General features: G+C 35.3%; 3 protein-coding genes across 3 annotated transcripts; 2 read left to right on the forward strand and 1 right to left on the reverse strand.

Annotated features, from left to right (window-relative positions):
• The first annotated feature begins 83 nt into the window (after positions 1 to 83).
• Positions 84 to 3,469, forward strand: Tsp_00230 (vacuolar ATP synthase subunit a). Its single transcript, XM_003376014.1, has 16 exons — positions 84 to 205; positions 317 to 443; positions 516 to 598; positions 659 to 752; positions 828 to 1,040; positions 1,114 to 1,264; positions 1,356 to 1,495; positions 1,565 to 1,707; positions 1,785 to 1,872; positions 1,936 to 2,054; positions 2,112 to 2,379; positions 2,448 to 2,564; positions 2,736 to 2,837; positions 2,928 to 3,045; positions 3,137 to 3,308; positions 3,367 to 3,469. Exons 1-16 carry the CDS (start codon positions 84 to 86, stop codon positions 3,467 to 3,469), a joined length of 2,160 nt encoding a protein of 719 aa, XP_003376062.1.
• A 946-nt stretch (positions 3,470 to 4,415) lies between these two features.
• On the forward strand, positions 4,416 to 5,303 carry Tsp_00229 (thiamin pyrophosphokinase 1). Its single transcript, XM_003376015.1, has 5 exons — positions 4,416 to 4,508; positions 4,575 to 4,670; positions 4,766 to 4,915; positions 4,979 to 5,090; positions 5,164 to 5,303. The coding sequence occupies exons 1-5, from the start codon at positions 4,416 to 4,418 to the stop codon at positions 5,301 to 5,303; spliced, it is 591 nt and encodes a 196-aa protein (XP_003376063.1).
• An 896-nt stretch (positions 5,304 to 6,199) lies between these two features.
• Tsp_00228 (putative HEAT repeat-containing domain protein) lies at positions 6,200 to 14,898 on the reverse strand. Its single transcript, XM_003376016.1, has 36 exons — positions 14,781 to 14,898; positions 14,578 to 14,696; positions 14,342 to 14,508; positions 14,220 to 14,286; positions 14,062 to 14,163; positions 13,794 to 13,992; positions 13,597 to 13,713; positions 13,282 to 13,508; positions 12,973 to 13,212; positions 12,789 to 12,904; positions 12,544 to 12,733; positions 12,240 to 12,479; positions 11,980 to 12,171; positions 11,671 to 11,917; positions 11,488 to 11,609; positions 11,293 to 11,407; positions 11,025 to 11,204; positions 10,740 to 10,957; positions 10,381 to 10,588; positions 10,133 to 10,308; positions 9,905 to 10,019; positions 9,702 to 9,769; positions 9,430 to 9,645; positions 9,261 to 9,377; positions 8,981 to 9,142; positions 8,837 to 8,929; positions 8,630 to 8,773; positions 8,407 to 8,562; positions 8,231 to 8,344; positions 7,796 to 8,152; positions 7,523 to 7,719; positions 7,221 to 7,441; positions 7,018 to 7,163; positions 6,745 to 6,948; positions 6,465 to 6,584; positions 6,200 to 6,349 (listed from the first exon to the last, which is right to left on the reverse strand). The coding sequence occupies exons 1-36, from the start codon at positions 14,896 to 14,898 to the stop codon at positions 6,200 to 6,202; spliced, it is 5,940 nt and encodes a 1,979-aa protein (XP_003376064.1).
• Positions 14,899 to 14,934: the final 36 nt, after the last annotated feature.

Genomic DNA, 14,934 nt, shown 5'->3' on the forward strand with positions numbered 1-14,934 from the left:
GCTTGTTTTTGCATGATTTGATATGTTGATGTCGAGCATGCTGATGATGATGTGTTGTTGTGCAGCAAGAAAATATCCAAGCCATGCAATCGTTGCATGCAAACGATGGCAGCCTTGGTCAGGTGAACCCCGCGCTGGAATACGACGGGGAATTAATTGTTACTGGTGATCACAAAGAGTCGTTTGGTGGTAAATTGAATTTAGAGTATGTGTCGTTTGTGCGTTGTGAATTTCTTTCTTTTTTTTGTTGTTTTGTCTTCTTTTGCTAAATTTTGTTAACATATCTGTATCCAAATGAAATGTGCATAATTTTCAGCTTTGTTGTGGGAGTAATACTGCGCGAGCGTATACCAGCATTTGAAAGGCTTCTTTGGCGTGCTTGCCGAGGCAATGTATTTTTGAAACAGGCAGAAATAACTGAATCACTCGAAGATCCAGCTACTGTATGACATTATTGAAAAGCATGTTTCTTTTTTCAAACTGTTGCATTCGTGGTGTATTTGATTTATTATCAGGGCGATCTTGTGCAAAAATCGGTTATATTGATATTTTTCCAAGGTGAACAATTGAAAAGTCGAGTGAAAAAGATATGCGAAGGGTAAGGGCTAGATTTTTGTTTTGTCTGTTTTTAAATTTGAATTTGTATAATTCATTTCAGTTTTCGGGCAACGCTTTATCCATGTCCAGAAACGCCTCAAGAACGTCGAGAGATGGCGATTGGAGTTATGACTCGAATTGAAGATTTGAAAACTGTATAAATATGAAAACATTTAAAACATACGATTATTAAATATTTCATATGCAGTATTGTTTTTTTAATAAATTAGGTTCTCGGACAAACGCAAGACCATCGTCATCGGGTGCTTGTAGCGGCGGCGAAAAATATTCGCATCTGGTTTACCAAAGTTCGAAAGATCAAATCCATATACCACACGTTGAATTTGTTCAACTTGGACGTGACGCAGAAATGTTTGATTGCCGAATGCTGGTGTCCAGTGGCGGATTTGGATAAAATTCAGCTGGCGCTTAAAAGAGGCACTGTATGTGGAGATGCGAATTATGATTTAATTTCGTTTTATCCTTTGTTAGTTTCATATTTACTCATTTTATCAGGAAGAAAGTGGCAGCTCAGTTCCGTCTATTTTAAATCGCATGTATACCACTGAAGCTCCGCCGACTTACAATCGAACCAACAAATTCACAGCAGGCTTTCAGAATATTGTTGACGCATACGGAGTGGCCAGTTATCGTGAAGTTAATCCAGGTATACATATATATATATTTCATATTTTTGTCAGATTTATGAAGTTATATTCATTTGGTATGTAGATATTGATTGTATTTCCATTTTTCAGCTTTGTACACCATTATCACATTTCCATTTTTATTTGCGATCATGTTTGGCGATTTTGGTCATGGCTTGATTATGTTTCTTTTTGCGTTGTTCTTAATTGTAAAAGAAAAGCAACTGATTGCCAGAAAAATTCGCGACGAGGTATACGTTATCAAGTGATCGTCTCTTGTCTCATTGATTATATATTATGTTAATTTGTATTGTTTTCAGGTTTTCAACATCTTTTTTGGTGGTCGTTACATAATATTCTTGATGGGCTTGTTTTCCATGTACACTGGAATTGTCTACAACGAAGTTTATGCCAAATCGGTCAACATATTTGGATCTTCTTGGGTGATTCCTCCAGAAGTGGAGTATGATAGAATTCTTTAAACTGCCTCTTTACTTTTATAGTCGGTTGTGCGTGTGGGTTATTTTTTCTTAATTTTAGCGATAACGTACTGGCAAATATGGAAAAAATTCAACTGAATCCAAATACATCTTTTCTTGGTCACGCCTATGCGTACGGGATTGATCCGGTAAACAGCAAGGTTACATTAATATATGGAATATAAAAAGCAGAATATTTTCTTTATTTTCAGGCATGGAATATTGCCGTGAACAAATTGAATTTTTTGAATTCATTTAAAATGAAAATGTCTGTAATAATTGGAGTTTTCCAAATGATTTTTGGAGTGGTGTTGAGTCTTTTCAATTATCGGTACGTGTAATCGATGAATTGTTTAGTTAGTTTGTTTGTAATGGGTGCTGTTTTCAGATTTTTCAACCGAAAGCTTGACATTTATACCATGTTCATTCCGCAGATGTTGTTCATGTGTTGCATATTTTTGTATTTGTGCATGCTGATCATTTACAAGTGGACTGCGTTTTCTGCCGCCCCGGCCGACATGGCTGTCGGTCATTATCCAGGCTCTCATTGTGCACCGTCGCTTCTGATTGGTCTTATTTTCATGTTCATGTTCCAACAACGCAATTACGGCTTTGCTGATTCCAAATGTGTCACCAACGCTTTTTACCCTGGACAGGTGAATTTTAATTTTTATTCAATACAATATACAATCTATGATGCTATGAGATATTATTTGTTTTTCAGGTTGGCTTTGAACAATTTTTAGTTGTTGTTGCTGTATTGTGTGCACCGACGATGCTTTTTGTAAAACCATATCTGATTTACCGCGAGCGTAAGAATCGATTGAATGATGGGCACATAGTATGTTCTTCTTTTAATTATTTTTTTAATACATATTCTAATAGTAATTAATAATTATTGTTTACTGTGAAACAAAAGGTTCACTTGTAAATTGTATGATTTTTATCATAACTGTATTCACTGAAGAGAATAGATACTGTTATTTTTGTTATACATTTGTCTGTTATATAGGCTATACATGCTGATATGAATTCTGATGATGCAGAAGCGGTTCAAATCAAGCAAAAAGCTTCTTCTTCTACATCTGCTGGAGCTCATGATGAACACGATGATGTGAGTTATTTTGTGAAATGATTTTTTTCTCTCTCAGCATTAAAATTTGCTTTAATTCTGATTTGATTTGAACAACAACAACTATTTCAGATGAATATTGGTGAAATTTTTATTATCCAAGCAATTCACACTATCGAATTTTGTTTGGGCTGCATATCGCACACGGCTTCTTATTTGCGACTCTGGGCATTGTCTTTAGCTCATGCTCGTAATGAATGCGCAATAATAATAATAATAATAATAATAATTTATGCAAGTTCATGAATCATCTATTTCTGTTTCATTGAAATTTATTTCAGAACTTTCCGAAGTGTTGTGGTCAATGGTGTTGAGAATTGCTTTCGGATTTCAAGGCTACGCCGGCGCTATAGCCGTATATCTGATCGTTTGGGCATTTGGAATGTTGACAATTTGTATTCTGGTACTGATGGAAGGCTTGTCGGCATTTTTGCACGCGCTTCGACTTCACTGGTCAGTTGTTTTCTCTTTTGAGTGAAATTCACTGTTGTACTTTATTATTTTTATGCAGGGTTGAATTTCAAAGCAAATTTTACACCGGCTCTGGCTATTTATTTACACCGTTTTCATTTGATGTCATTTTGGAGCAGGCGAGAATTGAAGACGGCGACTGATTGACATCACCATCATCATCATAATATGAAAATTAGAATTTTATTTTAAATTTAATTTTCATTTGAAATGATCCGAGTTCTTTTTTTGATTTTGATGATAATGATGTTGTTATTGTAATTTTTGGTATTCATTGTAGAATTATTTTTGAAATGCAAAAATCAAATGAGAAACATCACATTCCTAAATTTGTTTCGTCATAATTGTCTTTTGAATGTTTAAGAATTTAATGATACAACAATTATGTATTTGTCATTGTTTGTCATGCCGTGATTTGCATACTTGATTATGCCAGTGTACGCTTTGAGCAACTGAAAACACTTGCATGTTGTTGCAGATGCAATAGTAATATACAATTGCAATTAGTAAAAATGTTTAAAAAACTTTGAAGTATCTTCTATTCTTGTGTTGTTGCTTTTCAGAAGATAGTAATTTTGTCGACTATGTGTCAACATATATATGTTTGATTAATTGATGAATTAGTTAATCAGCTTTTTTTCAAGTAAATTTCATACTGTCTTTTTGCAGAGTACGCGTGTCAATAATAATAATATTAATATTAATGAGCCATGTCGATGAATTTGGGAACCACAAAATGGTATCCAACTAGACCGTTTGTTGACTACGACGACAGTAATATCTATTCATAAATGGGTAGCCGTACTGAATGATTATTTTTTATGTTTCTTTATATTTAGAAGTTGAACCATTTGGATTGATTATTCTTAACGGTGATGTGAAATGCTCTTGCAGACGCAATACTGTGAAGCGGTTTTGGAAAGCAGGTGAAATTTCTCATCATTGTTTCTAGCATAGGAAAGGAGAACATTTTGACGAAAGCGATATATGTTTTTTTTCTCTTGACATGGTTAATAATAATTTAATTTTCGTCATTCGTTAGCTGCTATTAAAATAGCCGCAGACGGAGCTTCGAATCTTCTTTATGAAATGACCAACGATAAATTTTCACTCTGCCCTGATGTTATGTGTGGTGATTTGGATTCTATAAGTGACGAAGCTCGCATGCACTTTGAAGCGATGGTAAATTTTTGAAAATTATTATCATTTGAATGAAAACTTTATTTGAAAAATATTTTCCCTTTCCAGGGTTCAGAAGTGGTTAAAATTGCTTCACAATCCGTAACGGATTTTACCAAAAGTGTCGACACTATGTTTCGGATGGCATCTAGAAAAAATATATCGGTAATAGTTTTTTGAAGTTGAAATTTTAATATGTAAATAAGTGAATAATTAATTCATTGATTGGGCAGGTTTTTAATGGTTAATTTATATTTCAGTTGAAGAGTATTTACACTGTTGGTGGTCTGTGTGGTCGATTTGATCACATTTTTGGATGTATGGAATCGTTGTTTTTAAGTTACAAAATAGAACCCACTGTTCCTATTTATTTGTGGCATTACGAATCGTTGTTGTTTCTCCTTCCAATGGTGAGATGAGTCACATTTATAGATTTACAATATATGTGTTTATGGAACTTCTTTTTTTTATAGGGACAACACAGAGTTTCTATTGATCAAAGCGTTATTACAGGCAAATGTGGTCTGATACCGATTGGGAATCGAGTCAGTTCTATATTTACAACTGGCCTTCAGTGGAATTTGAGTAATAAATACATCATATATATATGTATATGTAAATTACGTTTTAAATTATTTGAAAGTTAATTGAATTTTAGAAGGGGAGCAGTTAGCTTTTGGGACACTGGTCAGCACGTCGAACGAAGTGAAATGTGACGTTGTGAATGTTTGCACATCTGATCCAGTGTTGTTTACAATGGAGTTGGAAGTTTCATCGATTAATCTGGAAACTGAGTAAAATTATACGAGTATTGTGCCAGGACTTACGTAATATATTTAAGTTCATTTTTGCATTAAAATGTACACTGCACTTTACAATGCTTACAAGGAAAAATAAATAAATAAATAAATAGCTATGCAGTTGCTCTTATGATGATACTCTTTCAAAGAAAAATCAAAATAACGAACAGATTGTTGTAAAAATATTTTTTGCATTAACTGTAGTGGATACAGTAAACCAGGATATTGTACCTGATAATTCCTCGTGATACTATTTATACTATCTCATGATTGTACCTTGAATCTTGGCCGCGTTTTGTTTAATAAAACTTGACTTTGGGAGTTTTTAGTTACAATTTGTCCAAAGTCGAAATGATTAAACTTTTAATAAACTTTTCTGAAATCGAAAAAATGAAAATTTTCATTTTTATAATTAATTAATTTAGAAAATAATAATAATGCTGGAGACTGTTTATTTAATTTGCAGAATTCACTGTCAAAGTGCCAAAGCACTTCTCAGTATAACAAGTAAACAGTATTTGTCATCAAAATTCATCAAGTTAAATATTATTTATACAACAACAATCAACAGACGAGGTTCATTGTTGTACACTTTTATTTTATAGCATACTGTAATTTAAAAAACTCTAGCAACACACAAGTATGCTGTGCATATTAATTCGTGTGTATTAATTAATTTTTCACTTGAAAATGTAAATTTATTTACATAAGACGAGTGAATTATTTATTTTACAATGTCAAATTTAAAATTCATACAATTTTCCCTGTTGCATGACAATTGAACATTTCAAACAGAAAAATGGAAAGTTGGTATAATTTTTATTTGAAATGAAAAATATCCAGAATAAAACTTAACCATTAACATTAACAATAAAAAGACGAGGCGATTTTTCATCAAAAATATTTCTTGCATAAATCCAATTTATAAGAATAATCAATACTGTCGATGGGTTTCCAACTTTCCTCGTCGCATCTGTCTTTATATTGGAAAATTACATTTTTCAAACTTTGCTGCTGATAACCGTCCAATCCCACCAGTCGATCCTAGAACACAGAAAACAATGAAGAAGAGGAAGATGAAAATGGGGATGATTTGTCAAGTTGAAGTTTGGATTGGTGGAATAATGAATAGCAAACTGAATGCTGAAGAGTTAGTTACCATAAATTTAGTCGTTCCATCTTCTTGCACGCCCAACAAATGAACCAAACAAGCCTCAGAAGCACACCGAACAGCGCTGTTCTTGTCCTTAATTGTGGACAGCATTGCCATGACGAATGCCTGCGATTGGAGAAATAGAAAACAAAAAATGCAAATGAACAACGTACGTACAACAGAATAAATCAAAATAATAAAAATACAATCTTTGAAACATTAATTTCAAAAATTAAACATAACTGTATATTATTATTATTATTATGCCAATTGAGATCGATCATACCTTGAATAGCATTAGTGGAATTTCAGCAACTTCGTGGGAAATGTAAGAGATTAAATTGGCGCACGTTTTCCGTATGTCCGAATTGTCGTGCTTCAAAGCGTACAGAAGACCATTGACAACAACATCATCCTGTTCGAGGCCGTTTTTCATTTGATAAATCAACAAATAAGTTATAGCACGCAGACCAGTGTCCATCAAAGTTATCTGAAAATAAACAACATGTTGCTGTAGTAACATCAAAAAAACATTAATATAAAAAAAATCCCAACTTACCGACGACGAACCGATCAAAAGTAACAAAAAATTATAAGTAGACTTGCAAAATTGATCCAATAGCTTCTTCGCGTCAATCTTCAATATGAGCATAATCAACGTGCCGGTAAAATGATTCTCATCATCGCTAGCTTGTTGATAATTATCTAAAATTAAAATTAAAGCAAAACACAAAATTTACATGAATTAAACAAAAAGCTTACGAAACGATGTCATTTTATTCAACGTGAAAGACAATTCCAAATCACTGCTGAAATGGCAGAGCAATACGCTGAGCAGCGATGCACAAGCAACGCGATGATTTTCGTCACCGCTGACCACTTTCATCAAGACAGCATGACGAATTTTCTGTAGAATTTCCTCATCCAGCTGAACATCAGTCGCGCTCAACAACACGCAACGAATGCCAATCAAATGAGCTTCTCTTGAAGTAAAAAGCAAGAAAGAAAACAAACAACGAAATACACAATATATATTATATGTATGTATTATAATAAACGTATACTTCAATGCAGGCTGTTCTACAGTTTTCAAACTGTTCAAAAGTGATTGTAGTATCACATTTCGTCTTTCTGCCAATTTGGACAATTCGCCGAAACCTTGTGCAGCGGTCAAACGGATAGAATACGAGCTCTGCTCATTCAAAAGACGCAAGAACAAATTTTGCAATTGCGGAGCAAAGCATTTCATCACCGACGGAATCTTAAAACAACAACAAAATAAACAATAAATAAATAAACAATACATCATGCAAGATTATCAACAAAGCCGTGATCACCTTGACCAACAGTGCAAGCAAGGATCGCAACAGTGGCGTTCGGATGGAATTAGCATGACGCTCACCCAAGATGCGAATCATCGCACCGACCAGCATCACCGCGCTCGGATGCAGCGACGATTCCGAACAAGCTCCAATAAGCTTGAACAACAAATTTACACAAAGCTGACGTCGCACTTCACTGCCACCTTCGATCAAGCAGCTTCGAAGCATGCTCACAATTGGGCTGACCGTCAGCTCGTGACACAGACCAGGAACAGGGGAAGAACAATTATCCGATTCCATTTCACCGATCAACGACGACAACGGTCTGCCCAACGACGGCAACAACTCCACCAACTGATCGCTATCCAACTGCTATAAAAAAACAAGTAAACAATAAATATTGAAATTCAAAAAAAAATAATAATAATAAAAATAAAACCAAATTCATACTCGAAAACACTGTCCAATAGAGTTGCCAATTATGCGCAGAATATTTTCATTGTCCAATTTGTAAAAGTTCAAACCACAAGCGATCATTTCATCACCAAATTCACTGACCGGAAGCTGAAATGAATAGAAAATTTTCAACACAACAAAAATTAAAAAGTTATTAAAAAATCACCTACCTGCGCATGTGAGCAAAGAGCGCTGAACATCATCGCAGCAATATAGCACTTTTTTTCGTCTCTCGTTTTAAACTTTTCACGCACGAATATGAAAGCTTGATTCATTGACATTCTACTGTTCATTGCACCGACAATCAGGGAAAAATGTTCCAATGTCTTAAGAATAAAAAAAATTAAACAAATAATTTCATTTCATTTCATTTCATTTTAATCCCATCCATACAATGTCCAAAGTATTGTGGCCGTGGCTGATCATCAACGAAGTAAACATCGCTTTCAACACTTGGTGTAAATATTGCGCAAGTATATCCGGCGCCTGTGAAAACAATTTCCCCATTGCCTCACTGTTCGATGGCATCGAACAGAGCTAGAAAAAACAAAACTCAATCAACCACGCCCAAAAATGCATACATGAAATTTCATTGCTCACATTCGGCATAAAATGGACCAGCAACACTCGCCCTCGGGTACTCATCACCTGCTGCAAACTGTCCAAGAAGTAACTTCTGGTCGATGGATTTGACTAAATGATTGAAATAATTATTAAAATAATAATAATAATAACAACACAAACCATATTCTCCATCAACGGACGGGATAAGAAGGGGACAATTTTCGGACCGGTCGATAGATACAACGCAACAAACGCTTCACTGGCAGCGGTCCGCACTCCGGGCACCTCGTCGCACATAGCTCTCAGCACAGTGGGAAACAGTCTTTGCGCATACGAAGCAACCTGAAAATAAATAAATATACTGTCGATTTTTTTCTTCATCTTCATCCAGTATTTTTCATCTTTGCTCAACTATTTCTCGATTTGTGCTCTGTATGATTTGAGACAAGGCCAGACAAACGCCGTGCCGTTGTTCGGCTCCTTCGTTCGAAAAATCACCCTCCAATAATGGTACAATGTCGTAAAAAATTCGATCACCGACCGTTCCAACCAAACTGCCCATACAACTCGAAGCCATCTTCAAATAATAATAATAATAATAATAATAATAAAACAAACAAACAAACAACCTTTTGCTTGCCAATACAAGAACTACCAATGCAGCTCAACAATTGCAAGAACAACGTGCTCATGATTTGAGATAGCGTTTGCACGGTATTGACGACAACAACTTTCCAAATATGACTCGCCATATTGCGTACCGAAGTTAGTTCGTCGAATCGAGTTATGTATATTCCAGAAAATATTCGATCACTGTGATCAGAACCAAGCTTTTGTCGAATAGACTTGAAAAATAATACGCATTTTTATGTGTTTAACAAAAATATTCATATTATACAACCTGAAATGACGAAACTGTACCGAACGTTTCTTCTTCATATCCAACAGTGGTCATTTTTCCGGACACTCCTTCAATTAGAAACAAACAACTATTCCCGAACATATTTAAATATCATCAATAATGGATACCAATAATTTTGAACAACAACTCGCCGAGCAGTTGCAAAGACGACAGTCGAATTCGCCAATTACTGTCATAAATACCCTCCTCCAATGAAGGTAACAATTTCGTCGTTGCCGTTTCACTGTACAAGTGAACAATTCTCTTGCCGGCTCGAAGTGCACTTTCTCGCAAAAATTCCGACTCGTCAGCCAAAGCCTGAAATATAAAAATTCAACGTATTATATGTATATACAACGATTGCAAATATGTCTTGCATATTCTTCACAGTTTAATTAATATTCAATTACTTGTAAAATGATTGAAATAACTGTGTCCAAATAAGGCAAAAATCGATTGCCAAAAACCACCGGCAAATAGACAAATAAATTCATGAAACCGTCACGAACGTGAGCTTCAGCACCGGGGGATACTGATACGTCAAACAATTGGGGCATAATCACTTCTAGGTAATCTTCACCAATCGCTCCAATAACTTCACTCAAACCTAAAATTGATCAAATTTTTTGCAAAAAAATTACATTCAGATAAAACAAATATTAAGTTGATCAAAAATTACCTTGAGCTGCCCCTTCACGGTTGATTCCACTACTTTTGCAAACAACCATCCCTCGCAGCCATTCCAAAAGATCCACAAATTTCTCTTTGCCAGCTGCTTGTACCATCAAGCCCATCGCTCGTGCAGTGACACTCCTCACTTCAGGTACAGGATCGAATAGATTCTTCTTCACACCGGGAAGTATTGATTCCAAATATAGATTCACTTCCTTAAAAAGATAAAATAATTCACAACTGTTGTTTTCTTCAAAAATATATAGCAACATTACTAATAGAATATATTTACAATAATACTAATTATTATTAAAAATATAAAAAGATAAAGTGATCATCAATAAACGAGATGAGATGACTTATTACCTCATTACCGGAAAGACGATAAATGTTGCCCATGACCAACGCAGCCATGCGACGCGTTTCAGAAGAACGATCTTCAAAAGCTCGTGTCAAGACCGGCATAACCAAAGCCAACGAAGCTGCATCAATATAGTGCATGAAACGGGTATGGACTAGCTGCTTTAAACAATTTTCAGTCTTTTCGGGATTTTCCAAAGCAACCAACAATGAATCCGAAATATCTAAATAAAAAAAAACCAAAAATCGTGCAAATTGATGAAATAAATTGATTTAAAAAAATTTTTATACTCAAAATTTCTGGATTCTTGATCACTTTGGCAACGGCACGCAATGCCTGCAAAGCTGACTGCTGGACACGTTCGTGAGTGTCAAATAACAGTTCTACCAAATTCGGCACAATTTGTGGCAGACTAATCGACAACTGCTTCGGTGCACAATAAGCCATAGCGCGTAACATATCAATAGAGCCTGAACAAGACATAATTCACATATAATACTAATAATAATAATAATAAATAAGATATGCAAGATTTAAATATTGGAAAAAAAAATTAACCGCATTTGGTCCGCCAAGAATCCACATTCAAGCTATTCAATATTCCTGGTAATAGCATATTCATTGTGTATGGAGTTAAATTTTTCATCCATATTTCAGCACAGTCGTTCGCTGCCTGTATTCAAAAGATACAAAAAAACATTATTACCAGTAAACTAGATGATGCTAATTTATATTTTCACAATGACCACTCACTTGTCTGACATGACGATCCACATCGCCCAAGCAGAACAGCAAATTCGACGTCAACAACAACATGTAAGGCTCAAATACTTTCCCCAAAATCGTGCTCAGAACTTCTAAACAAATCACCGCACCTAGAAAACAAACAAATAAATATACAAGCAAGTAAATAAATAAACTGAAAATATTGAAAACCTTCTCGTCGACTAGCAGATCCTTTGTCAGCGATGGCATCCCGCAGTTCACTGACAATGTGCAATTGCTTCAATGACAAAATGCCCATCCCTTTGACCAATCCGGCAATGCCGTAAGCAGCGCCACGACGTTCACCGTAATTTGCATCGCTGAACAACAACTGCAGCAAATTGCGAATAACATTCGGTGCCTCTTTCAACACGGACGGAACCAATGGCGGTATACAACTAGCAATTGCCTCTTGTACCTTGTTTGATAAAAAATTTTTTATAATAAAGTTTTTATAATTGAATCTTTGAAAAAAACTACCTCTTGTGAAGGAATTGAGAGATTTTCGATGAGCCGGACGAAAACCATTTGAACCTTGGCGTCGTTTTTATCCAAATGCTGCGCTACGGATCCGGACAAGATCACAGCCGCCACACGCAAAGGATCATGAGCGGCGTCGTTTGGACAATTGAGCAAATTTTCAATTTTTTCAAAAATGAAATTAATGTGGTTCTAAATATTTTTCGAAGAAAAAAATATACATCAAAATATTTGGGTTTATTATGAAACGAAAAAGTTACTTTTCCGTGCAATTTGACAGCTTCGATGGCAGCATTTAACATGGCAAAACGAACTTCGCCAAAGTTGTCGTTCAAAGCTTCGGCAGAAATTGCATTGAGAAGCAAAGGCAAGTCACTTTCTTTGATTAAACTTGATGATCTGAAGAACGTGCTTGCTATGCCCATTTTCAAATGCAATACAGTATGTAGCAGTTCATCATCAATTGCACGTCCAAAATTATCCGTCATTGATGAAGCTTTCTAAACAAATTCATTGGCATTTACGTTTGTTTGTTGGATGAATTTTATCAGCTGAAAACTTTACATCAGTCAACTGATCGTATATTTCATTCAAATGATCCAACAATACTGCCAGCGGGTAAACACCACTTTTCATAGCGTTGCAAATTGCCGTCGCCACTACCGCCCGTATCTCATCGTTTGGATTGTTCAACATTTCTGTAAATACGTGCAACGAGTCTGGGTGCAGCTCCATTCGATTACTTTCCCAAATTCTAAATAACATAATGCTATAACTGATGCATGAAAATTATTCATTTATTCATTTACGTGTTGGCTAAACTGGCAACGGATTCGTTCATATCAAATTTCAACGTGTACAGCTTGGTCAAGATTTCATTAGACAGTGAGTCGATTTCAACAATACGAAGCGCAATCTGCAAGCTCTGAAAAAATACAAAAATATTTCTTGCTCTACGTATAAAATTTTTTTCATTTTAATTTTCCAATTAACCTCCAGGAATATTTCTTTTACAGCATAGTCGATCGTTGTGAACATTTTGTCCAACACGAGCTGTATCATTTTGACAACAGCTGCGCTGACATCCTGCAAACAGCTGGCTTCGGCCAACTGTTCAACAGTGTTGTAAAGACAAGAGGCACCCAGTTGTCTCACTTTAAAACTATTTGCAGTGCAAACGTTATCACAGATTAATTCAAATATTTCTGATGCCGGCAGATTCTCTTCTTCGAACTGAAAAAGCATTTATTTCAGCAATACAATAATAATAATAATAATAATAAAGCCATGTTGATAATTTACCACTTGACATTTGTAAGCTTTTTTACCAACTTGAACCTCAATGAACGACAACATACTGCATATAAAATCTTCTTCTTTCTCTTCATGCAGCATCACCAAAATCATCTGCTTAACCAATGGAAAACCGACTGCAAACACTGACGTCGCCAGTGGCAAAGCTGCATAACTTTCCGTCGTATCCAACAATGAATCATAATCATCGTCTTCACTTCCACAAAAAACAGCAGCTAAACAATTAATGTATCATGTGCAAATTAATATCCTCCATTGACAATATATCTGTTTCAATACACAAAAATAATACTAATAATTTACCGTGAAGTTTTTCCACAACTCCTCTACCTTGAGAAATTGCTGACTCTTCTGTCCACTGCTTATCCAGAGGTGCGCAGCAATTCAACAAACGCAAAGTTGCGTACGCGCAGCGTAATGCTAAAAAGTCCCATTGTTGGAATTTGAATAAATAAGGAGAAATCAATTCACAACTGATAGCGTCATGCGTGTGCGTATACCTAAAATGTTTTCCGATTTTGGGAACATCCGCGTCACTAAGCTGAGCCAACAATCCACAGCTTTGGACGACAAAGGTTCACACTGAAGCATTTTCAACAATGTTTCGACAATTTTTTGCACGTTGCGACTTAAATGTGGTGAATTGGATTCAATCGCAGCTCGAATCAAATCCAAACCGTGAACACTGTTCGTGATCAGCTGAAAATATGCAAATCATTAATTATATATACATATACGTATATTATTTTATTCTTTTCACATATGAACCTTTTCGAGATCAGCACCGTGATCATTGTTAACTTGTTTCCCTTCAACTTGTTTCGATAATCCAACTTTTCGTTCTTGCTTCGACTGGGAAGATTTCTTTGACTATATTAAAAAAACATACAATTAAATATAATTAAATAAATTTTCTTTAAAAAAACCTCCACCTTTGACAAGCTTTCTTTAGTGGCTTGTTTAGTTTGCTTACCACTGGAGGATTTGCAAAATCTAAATTTCCAATTTCAATGTTAAAAAAATTTTCAATACACTCTTCCATCTGTACTGCGATGCTTCTTCGCCAACGCTGGACGTTTGGGATTTCTCGATCGCTTTAATACTCGCCTGTATCACCGTTTCGTCCAACGCCATTTCAGCCGACTTGTGAAGCAAATCTCGAAATACGTTCATGTCACACCGAGTGAAAATTTGCTTCCCAATTTCAGTTGCATACTGAAAGAAAATATGAAAAATCAGCAAATTTAATAAAATAAATAAACATTCTTTTTTTCAAATGCTCACCTTTTGCTCGGCTCTCAATGCTAATGCACACAATTCAACGTGATGCTCTCGTATATAATCGATCGGAGTGAAGTTGTAAAATTTCAAAATTGAATCCCAAAATTTCGGTGCAACTTCCACTGAAAAACATCAAATTAATAACAATTATTGCAAAAAATTGTTTTTTTTAATTTTAATCCTACAAATATCTGGTCTTGACAAACAAATCAGAGCTTGGTTGATTATCTGGGTGGAAGGGTCAAAATTTCTGCCACACAATTTCACAACCACCGACGCTAAAATCCGACTTTTCCTGTTCTCTCCTGATGAATCAACCGCCATTGAATCCTGCTTCTCAGTCTGCAATTTAACAAACAT

The sequence above is a fragment of the Trichinella spiralis genome (genome assembly GCF_000181795.1).
Source record: "Trichinella spiralis strain ISS 195 chromosome Unknown Scfld4, whole genome shotgun sequence".
Classification (NCBI taxonomy): domain Eukaryota; kingdom Metazoa; phylum Nematoda; class Enoplea; order Trichinellida; family Trichinellidae; genus Trichinella; species Trichinella spiralis.